Raw genomic sequence first — 12031 nt, 5'->3', positions numbered from 1 at the left:
GTGCATTTCTGCCAGCTCTGCGATAGCCTGTGTATATGAGATCAAAACTAGATTCGTCTCACACGCGCCCCGAAAGGTGACCGCTTATCACGTCTGAGCAGGTGTCCCTTAGGTTAACAGATACATGATCTCGTTTCTAAATTATTGTCATTGGTTTAAACTATAAAATAGCTGGGTGTTTTTACAAACACAATAAATTCATCCTTTTTATAGGTCACCTGCCGCTGTCCGGGATTTCGTCAATCTCAGCATATTTACCCGGGTTTACTCAGGGTTTTTAGGGGATTTACATGAAACAATACTTGATTATGATTGATTAATTGTATTCTTTTATTATCACGATTGCAGTTTTAAACTTAGATTCCATGTGCAAAAACGGTTGGGCTAATGAAACGCCCCTCTTTATGTATGTCTTACGAAACACTAGAATGTCTAATTCGAAATTAGTACGGAATTTTGAAGAAAACGTTTATCCAATTAACGAGTGTAGCTTGGTCTCGTTCTATGACCGTGTACATAATTGGATAAATCTTACAATTATGAGTTTAGCAACGGCTTTAGTGAATTTTAAACAGCCAATCTTCCATTAATTATTGCTCTTAACTGATTAAAATCACCAATTTTATCCATTTCACCGGGTTATTTTCCCGAAAAACATATAATAGGTTGCATCTGTCATATAATACAATATATCTTATTATATTACAGTTAACAGCAAACAGGGGGATTAAAGATGCATTTCCCTGTGTGTGTACAAGCAAATTACTCTGTCAATTTTCAGTCTACAGACTCGAGATTTGACATAAGGGGTATTGAGAGTCGGGAATATATTTTTAACCGGTTTTCGACCAGAAATTTGGCTCTAAAATGGGTCAAAGTTACACGATTTAACCTTTGAAAACTCTATCAAACTCCTCTGCCAATTTAGGGTCTAAACGCTTAATATTTTAGATGTAGGTTCTTTGGACATTGATCAAACTTCTTAACTTGATTTGGACCCAAAACAATAAATGTCAAGGGGTCAAAATTGGGGTCAAATTTAAAAAAGAAATTGACTGTTCAGACAATTTTTGGTCTAAACATTTGAAATTTTATATAAAGTGTAATTAGATCAACCATGCTTTTTAATCGGTTTTTGGCCGAAAATTTGGCTACCAAGAGGTCAAAGTTCAAACGATTTAACCTTTGCGTTCTCTAACAAACTATTCAGCCAATTTTTTGTTAAACCTTTGAAATTTTACAAAAAGAGTATTCAGACACGCAGCAAGCTTTTTAATCAGTTTTTGGGCGAAAATTTGGCTACCAAGAGGTAAAAGTTCAAACGATTTAACCTTTGCGTTCTCTAACAAACTATTCAGCCAATTTTTTGTTAAACCTTTGAAATTTTACAAAAAGAGTATTCAGACACGCAGCAAGCTTTTTAATCAGTTTTTGGGCGAAAATTTGGTTGCCAAAAGGTCAAAGTTGAAAGATTTGACCTTTGCAGACTTTAAAAAACTCCTCCGCCAATTTTGGGTCCCAACACTTGAAATATTAGATGTAGTTTACCTGGAGATGAGTCAAACTTTTTAATTGATATGCATATATATATATTTCATAATGTTTTTTAGGGATACAAAATTAAAATATTGCAATTAGGAAGAGAAGATCGTTATTATTCATGATTAAAAGTAAATTTGTATATATATATATATATTTATATTCCTTTAATCTTCTCTCCAATAAGGCGGGGGGGAGGAAGAGGAGAGGAAAGAAAGAGAAATGGGGAGCCAGCTGACCGGTTTCGACCCTTGCTTCTCAAAGCTGTATTGAGGGAATTTTTTAAACAAAGAATGAAAAAGTGATTAAAATTGCGTTTTATTCAATTTACGAGGACAAAAAAAAGTGGGAAAACGATAAAAATAAAACAGCGTTATAGTCGAATACCCTAGAGATTAATCACGTTCAAACTCAGGAGGCATTCCCTTTGCTTGCAAAGGGAAGGTTTTCTAAGTCGAACGTGAATAGTCTCCAAGATCTTAAGGTGATATAATGAATGAGCACGACTAAGAATAGAAAAAGAGTCCGTGCTAAAGTTCGCTGCACAAGACGGGTTTTTAAGTAAATGATCAGTAATTGAGGAGCCGTATGTGTTAGTAACAACGTCCGTTGCCCGGTAGGTTTTACTGGGTACATGTTGTTGGATTCTTCCATCTTATCTTAATATCGTTCGACCCAAGTAGTTGGCACTGCAACCACATTCAAAATTGTAAATAACGTTACTATAAGACGTTCTACCCCCCACTATAATAGTAACGTTATTTACAATTTTGTGCAATGGACAGTATGAAATCCATTTCCCTTATGAGAAAAAAACCTGAGAAAATAATTTACCTACATCTCATCCTTCTAACGTTTTTTTTAAGATTTATTGTCAAAAACAATATATGAACGCTCAATTATGAAATATGGTAATTTTGTAGATTACAGTTTAAGTCGTCTGTTTTTAGCTTAAAACTTATTGAACGATTACAGAATTTTCAATTACATAAACCCAGTAAAATTCGGAATACTATAAATAAGACTAATATATATATATATATATATATATATATATATATATATATATATATATATATATATATATATATATACATGTATGTATCATAATTTAGGAATTTAAAATTTGTTATTTGAAAAAGTTAAATTTCAAATATAGAAAAATTATACAAGACAAAGAATACAGTATAGCAAAATATATTTCCTTAACCCATAAGTTTTCGATGTTGTATAATACAAGATATCTTTATGAGCATAAGTTTTGAAGTTCAATATCCCTTTTTGATGCATCAATATCCAATTTCTCTTATTCTATGTATAGCTAAAATGATTTAAAAACTTTAAAAACGTTTAATTTAATTTTCTATATTTATTATCTTTAGCAAATTAGGTGTAAAACTTTTATAATATCTGCTAACATTTTTCCTCTGAAGAGATGAATAAGTATCAATAAACTTTCTATATTTGAAATTTAACTTTTTCAAATCACAAACTTTAAATTCCTAAGTTATGATTTATTTGCCCTATCTAGTACATTGAGCAATTATATATATATATATATATATATATATATATATATATATATATATATATATATATATATATATATGTGTGTGTGTGTGTGTGTGTGTGTGTATAATATAAAGCTGAACGTCTGTTTGTGTGTGTGGTCACGAATAGGCTCCTATATGGTTGACTAATATAGAAAACTGATCACATATAATGATAGAAGATGTATCGAGACATAGGAATAGGTATGTTTGATCTGGCATAATGATGATTCATTAAAATTGTGGGGTCTGCGTACGCGCCTGGTTCACAAAGTATGGAAATAAAAAGTTTAAAAATTAAAAAAAAACGTTTACAAGTGTTTTTGATATAGATGTACATAATAATACTTTGATAAGTATGTTTTAACTTAAATAGGGATGGTATGATAAAAATGTGGGGCCTGCGTTCGCGCCTGGCCTCCGTAGTATGGAAATAGGGACAAACTTTAATAAAGACTTTTCATTTCTATCTGCGTAAGTATACTTTGATAATTATGTTTCAGTTTAAAGAAATATGGTATAATAAAATTATGGAGTGTTCGTTCGTGCCTGACCTCCATAGAATGGAAATATGTCATAAAGTTTAACAAGGTTATTTTAATATAGATCAACAGAATATTGTGATAAGTGTTTAAGTGTGAACAGGTATGGTATAATAAATTATGGGGTTTATATAATTTGTTTTTACTTTCATCATATATTGCTTTGGTCTTGATACCCCCACATTCGAAGCTATCTCTATTAACAATCCTTCCTGTTCATAACCTATCATACTTTCATAAATCAAATCCATTTTCTGTTGCCCTTTTTTGAATGTATATATATATATATATATATATATATATATATATATATATATATATATATATATATATATATATATATATATATGCACGTACAGTTATGAACAGTACGTAGGGCCCGAGCAAAGCTAAGCTGAACTACAAGTAACTAAAAAAGTATTATATTTTTTCATTTTTTCCAAATTTATCAAAAGTCGTCTGCTTCTCATTGGATAATCGCATTTGTTGTCGAATTCTGAATTTTTAAATTTATGCTTGACGAGTCTCGGCATATCCCGGCGATTTATGTCAGGTGCTGGGCAAACTTGAGCGAACGTTTATAGACATCGTGTTTTTTTTTTTTTTAAATAATCGCTATTACCTATCTGTTATTGAACGGATATTATATGTTTGAATATTTGGCACTTCTGCATTACACGGGCGGCGCCATTTTCTTGGTGCGTTTCACTAAACTGTTGCCAGGTGGCGCTTGTTTATTAATTAAAAAATTAAAACTACTCGTATATTTTGTTAAATAGACAATTTTATTTTAATTCTAAAAATGTTTCGGAAAAATATATCCAATGTTGCTTTAATTAGAAACATGTTTCATTTAAATTATTAAATTGTTTAGAAAAAAAATCCAATTTTACTTTAATTCAAAAAATATTCAAAAATTGTGTTATTAGAAGTATATTTTCTTACGCAGACTTTTCAATAAATGTTTTTACAATTATATTTTGATACACTTTTATGTAATAAATGTTTTCGTTTTCAAATATTTTTCTGTTCTGAAAAAAAATCTTCCTTGTTACCTATTTGCCGTGTAATTTGACCAGGAAAAAATTGGAGTTATCGCCCCTTAACAATTACGCCGTCCGTGTAATGCAGAAGTGCCGTTTATTTATTTATTTATTTATTTATTTATTTTTTTACAGATCCAGTCTATCCACCGAAACAGAATCCGGAGTATCCGCCAAATTATCCACCAAATTATCCGCCTAATTATCCGCCAAATTATCCACCAAAAAATCCGCCAAATTATCCGCCAAATTATCCGCCGAATAATCCGCCAAATTATCCGCCAAATTATCCGCCAAATAATCCGCCAAATTATCCGCCAAATTATCCGCCGAATTATCCGCCAGAATACCCACCAAAATATCCACCAGAATACTGTAAGTTTTGCCAATGTCAGACGAGAGAAAGTGTGAGCGGGAGAAAGATAGATGGATAGATAGATAGATAGAGAGAGATAGAGAGAGAGGGAGAGAGAGAGAGAGAGAGAGAGAGGAGAAAAAAGGGGAAGAGAGACGAGAAAAACTGAGAGAGATAACGTTAGAGAGAGAAAGTATGATCTAGAAGGCGAAAGATGTCAATGCGTGTGCGACAGAGAAAGAGAAATAGAAAAAGAAAGAGAAAAAAAAAAAAGAAAAAGAGAAAGAGAGAGAGAAAGAGATAGATAGATAGAGAGAGAGAGAGAGAAAGAGAGAGAGAGAGAGAGAGAGAGAGAACTACCTGACTGAGACATGTTCATGACTGTGTGCTTGTATAAAAACGATTAGAAATTGGCGGGAACTGGTGATTACATCAGACAGTCCCAGCCAGGAGTGAAAATCGTTATTCGTAAATTGGAAAAGATAAAATATAGAAATAATAGACAAAAAAAAAAAATCTATTAAAAAAAGTTATTGGAATATATATATATATATATATATATATATATATATATATATATATATATATATATATATACATATATATATACATATATATATATATTATTTATTTATTTCTTTAATGTTTTGATCTTACATTTATATAATAGATTTTATATAATAATATTTATATAAAAATATAATAATACAATAATATAATTATACAATAATATAATAATATAATAATAATATAATAATGTGATTATATAATAATATAATACTATAATAATATAATAATAAAATAATATAATAATATAATTAAATAATAATATAATTATATAATAATATAATAATATAATAATATAATTATATAATAATATAATTATATAATAATATAATAATATGATAATAAAATAATATAATAATATAATAATATAATAATATAATAATATAATAATATAATTATATAATAATATAATTATATAATAAAATAATAATATAATTATATAATAATATAATAATATAATAATATAATAATATAATAATATAATTATATAATTATATAATAATATAATTATACAATAATATAATAATATAATATAATAATAAAATAATATAATAATATAATAATAAAATAATATAATAATATAATAATAATATAATAATATAATAATAATATGATATAATAATATAATAATATAATTATATAATAATATAATAATATAACGATAATATAATTATATAATAATAAAATAATATAATAATATAATAATATAATAATATAATAATACAATAATATAATTATACAATAATATAATAATATAATTATATAATAATATAATAATATAATTATATAATAATATAATAATATAATAATATAATAATAAAATAATATAATAATATAATAATATAATTATATAATAATATAATTATATAATAAAATAATGATATAATTATATAATAATATAATTATATAATAATATAATAACATAATTATATAATAATATAATTATATAATAATATAATAATATAATTATATAATAATATAATTATATAATTATATAATAATATAATAATATAATAATATAACGATAATATAATTATATAATAATAAAATAATATAATAATATAATAATATAGTAATATATTAATATAATTATATAATAATATAATTATATAATAATATAATAATATAATTATATAATAATATAATAATATAATAATATAATAATAAAATAATATAATAATATAATTATATAATAATATAATAATATAATTATATAATAACATAATAATATAATTAGATAATAATATAATTATATAATAATATAATAATATAATTATATAATAATATAATAATATAATCATATAATGATAAAATAATATAATAATATAATAATATAATAATATAATAAAATAATATAATAATACAATAATATCATAATGTAATTATATAATAATATAATAATATAATAATATAGATTGATATTAGAATAACTTGAAACAAATGTTTTTTATATCGTTTTTTTGTTCTTGTTAATTTGAGATTTTCAATCTCGTAATTGAATGTTTTAAATTGACTTTTTTTTTCAGAAAAAAAAAACCAAAAACAAACTGGATAAACGACTGTTCGTCTTTGCTGAGAAAAGAACTGCCACAAGTAAATCTTGAAGCTTGAAAACAAAAAATGCGAACAAAAATTGAATTGTAATAAAAAAAAAATTTCCAATAAAAAATAAAGCCAAATTAAACTTGTTTATTTAGTCTTCATTTTGTAAATGTTATTGAAAGCTAAATTTTCGCACACGATATGATTCCATTTCCGTTTCGATGGTCCTGTTGTCATAACATGAATCGGTAGAGAGCTTGATTCGTTGAAAATTATACCACTTTCAGACATGATAGAAGACTTCTATCGGTCTTGGGATTTATACACAACTTGCTAACAAGTATATAGTCTGCAAAAATACAACAAGCCCACCAAACCCTCCAAAACCTAGTCTCATCAAAAGGAAATGGAATCATGTCGTTTTTTCAAGAGCGAAAATTTTATCATTCTATCCTATCATTCTATCATTATTTATCATTCTATCCTATCTATTCTATCATTATTTATCATTCTATCCTATCTATTCTATCATTATTTATCATTCTATCCTATCTATTCTATCATTATTTATCATTCTATCCTATCTATTCTATCATTATTTATCATTCTATCCTATCTATTCTATCATTATTTATCATTCTATCCTATCTATTCTATCATTATTTATCATTTTATCCTATCTATTCTATCATTATTTATCATTCTATCCTATCTATTCTATCATTATTTATCATTCTATCCAATCTATTCTATCATTATTTATCATTCTATCCTATCTATTCTATCATTATTTATCATTCTATCCTATCTATTCTATCATTATTTATCATTCTATCCTATCTATTCTATCATTATTTAGTATTCTATCCTATCTATTCTATCATTATTTATCATTCTATCCTATCTATTCTATCATTATTTATCATTCTATCCAATCTATTCTATCATTATTTATCATTCTATCCTATCTATTCTATCATTATTTATCATTCTATCCTATCTATTCTATCATTATTTAGTATTCTATCCTATCTATTCTATCATTATTTATCATTCTATCCTATCTATTCTATCATTATTTATCATTCTATCCTATCTATTCTATCATTATTATTCATTCTATCCTATCTATTCTATCATTATTTAGTATTCTATCCTATCTATTCTATCATTATTTAGCATTCTATCCTATCTATTCTATCATTATTTAGTATTCTATCCTATCTATTCTATCATTATTTAGCATTCTATCCTATCTATTCTATCATTATTTATCATTCTATCCTATCTATTCTATCATTATTTAGTATTCTATCCTATCTATTCTATCATTATTTATCATTCTATCCAATCTATTCTATCATTATTTATCATTCTATCCTATCTATTCTATCATTATTTAGTATTCTATCCTATCTATTCTATCATTATTTATCATTCTATCCTATCTATTCTATCATTATTTATCATTCTATCCTATCTATTCTATCATTATTTATCATTCTATCCTATCTATTCTATCATTATTTATCATTCTATCCTATCTAATCTATCATTATATATCATTCTATCCTATCTATTCTATCATTATTTAGTATTCTATCCTATCATTCTCTCATTATTTATCATTCTATCCTATCTATTCTATCATTATTTAGTATTCTATCCTATCTATTCTATCATTATTTATCATTCTATCCTATCTATTCTATCATTATTTATCATTCTATCCTATCTATTCTATCATTATTTATCATTCTATCCTATCTATTCTATCATTATTTATCATTCTATCCTATCTATTCTATCATTATTTATCATTCTATCCTATCTATTCTATCATTATTTATCATTCTATCCTATCTATTCTATCATTATTTATCATTCTATCCTATCTATTCTATCATTATTTATCATTCTATCCTATCTATTCTATCATTATTTATCATTCTATCCTATCTATTCTATCATTATTTATCATTCTATCCTATCTATTCTATCATTATTTATCATTCTATCCTATCTATTCTATCATTATTTATCATTCTATCCTATCTATTCTATCATTATTTATCATTCTATCCTATCTATTCTATCATTATTTAGTATTCTATCCTATCATTCTATCATTATTTATCATTCTATCCTATCTATTCTATCATTATTTAGTATTCTATCCTATCATTCTATCATTATTTATCATTCTATCCTATCTATTCTATCATTATTTATCATTCTATCCTATCATTCTATCATTATTTATCATTCTATCCTATCTATTCTATCATTATTTATCATTCTATCCTATCTATTCTATCATTATTTATCATTCTATCCTATCTATTCTATCATTATTTATCATTCTATCCTATCTATTCTATCATTATTTATCATTCTATCCTATCTATTCTATCATTATTTATCATTCTATCCTATCTATTCTATCATTATTTATCATTCTATCCTATCTATTCTATCATTATTTATCATTCTATCCTATCTATTCTATCATTATTTATCATTCTATCCTATCATTCTATCATTATTTATCATTCTATCCTATCTATTCTATCATTATTTAGTATTAAAATGAATTTCGAAAACAAACAAACACAAAACTATATCTTAAAAGATTATTATGACGTGAAGAATTCCTAAATATTAAATATTATTTTCATGGAAAGTGTTCGAATGAGCTTCAATCTATGGTCCCCCCTCGCCAAACTTTCACAAGAAACACTCGTCTAGCTGTAAACACTATCAATAATTTCCCCCACTCTTTATCTGTGCCTAAACCTAAACGTAGATTCCATGAACAAAGCTTCTTTCTTAGAACTGCACGCCTGTGGAATTGTCTTCCGTTTTCCTGCTTTCCGGCTGACTACAATATGGTTGTGTTCAAGTCTAAAGTAAATAAGTTCTTGATGAGCCGTTCCATATAAGTTATTAAATTTACCAAATTTTCATTACTAATGATTACTATATTGACCAATTTCTACTGTACACTCTTTAACCCTTATCCTTGAGTGGCCTCTGGGCCTTGATAATGTGGTGACGCCTTTGTAAAAAAAAAAAAGAAAAAAAAAAGAAAAAAAAAATTCTATTTAATTTTATAGCTTATAAAATTACTGTATGATTTATACAGTAGTGTATATACAGAGACAGTGTATATACAGTAAATCTGCATAGTATATATAATATATAGCATAGTATATACAGTATATTATATATTTTACATAGTATATTATATACAGTATATTATATATAGTATATATAGTATATACAGTATAGTATATATAGTATAGTATATACAGTATAGTATACGCTGTCTAGTATATATAGTATATTATATATAGTATATATAGTATATTATATATAGTATATATAGTATATTATATACAGTATAGTATATATAGTATATTATATACTGTATAGTATTTATAGTATAGCATATATTGCATAGTATATACTGTATATACTGTATAGTATATATAGTATATTATATACAATATAGTATACTATATATAGCATAGTATACACAGTATAGTATATATATATAGTATATTATATACTGTATAGTATATTTAGTTTTATATGTATAGTATATCATATACAATATAGTATATGCAGTATAGTATATACTGTATAGTATATATAGTATATTATATACAGTGTAGTATATATAGTATAGTATATATAATATAGTATATACTATATATTATATACAGTATAGTATATATTATAATATATACAGTATATTATATACAGTCTGTCAGGTCATGTTATATGCTACTGGTAACATGTAACCAAGTACTAACTGCCTCATGGTCGGGTCACCGGCGACTAAACTGTTTCCCCCACCAGACTTGTTTGGTGAGCAGGACGGCTAGTCTCCCTGAACGATTAAAAATAAGACCTTTCAAAGGGCGAATGAACCCTTTTTCGGGGTCAACGATCAACTCGCACCGAGTGTGTTTGTATGTGTGCTGGGGTGGAGAGGGCGCCCGTAAGCTGTGGTGAAGGTATCCTTTCTAGGAGAAGCAAATATCTGATTAAAAAAAAAACATATAGCGGGAGACCAGTACCCGCATTAAACTGGTCTGCAGTTTAAATTTTTGCTGGCTATCTTGCTCTTGCTTGTTGCTGGATCTAGTATATATAGTATAGTATATATAGTATATTATATACATTGTATCATATAGTATATTATATACAGTATAATATATACAGTATATTATATAAAGTACATTTAATATATATACGGCAGAATCACGTTGACCCATCGGTTCTCGCCAGATCACCGAAATTAAGCAACGTTGACCGTTGCCAGTATAAGGTGGGTGATCATTTATTATTTCTATGCGATGAACCTACCGTGCAGAATCGTAGAAAATTTCAGATTGGTATCTGGGGACGCATAATTCACTGGGAGAAATTCGACCCCAGTCTTAAGACATGCCGCTAGAAAGAAACTCTGATGTAGAAACTTGCGGTCTACAGTATACTGTGTCTTTTGACAATCGTCCTCACCGACCAAGGTTGGCAGTATTATCAAAAAGCGTGGTTGGTTCTACACAAAGCCTTCACCACTATAAACAAAACATCTGTGTGGATTTCCGAGCAACTTAGTTGTTGTGGCGGAATTTCCTGCGTCGAAATCGACAGGCGAGTCCATCAATACCGTAGCACTTTTAATGTTACGTATTAAAAGGAAATAAAATTCGTTTGGACATGTGTAAAAAATCCGAAATTGGAAGAAGAGTTTTAAATACCTCATAATATGTTCACATTACGAAATTTTGAATTTAGAAATGTTTACTTTTGGTTGATTGATTGTTGCTATTTCTTCTGTTGAGTTAAGGGAAACATTAATTCACTGACTGATATAATAAT

The 12031-nt window shown here is 26.3% G+C and overlaps 1 protein-coding gene across 1 annotated transcript in view; it reads left to right on the top strand.

Moving 5' to 3' along the window:
• The window catches only part of LOC145269048 (uncharacterized), an 80860-nt gene extending 73765 nt beyond the window's left edge, over positions 1–7095 (top strand). The window contains exons 16-17 of the mRNA XM_080124650.1: positions 4810–5049; positions 7076–7095. Of these exons, the coding sequence (XP_079980776.1) occupies positions 4810–5049; positions 7076–7095 (260 nt within the window). The remainder of the gene's footprint in view (positions 1–4809; positions 5050–7075) is intronic.
• Positions 7096–12031: the final 4936 nt, after the last annotated feature.

This window comes from Euprymna scolopes, chromosome 45 (genome assembly GCF_053919585.1).
Source record: "Euprymna scolopes isolate OS-2025 chromosome 45, ASM5391958v1, whole genome shotgun sequence".
In the NCBI taxonomy this organism is placed as follows: domain Eukaryota; kingdom Metazoa; phylum Mollusca; class Cephalopoda; order Sepiida; family Sepiolidae; genus Euprymna; species Euprymna scolopes.
The sequence above is the reverse complement of the archived record's forward strand: the minus strand, read 5'-3'. Positions and strand labels throughout refer to the sequence as shown.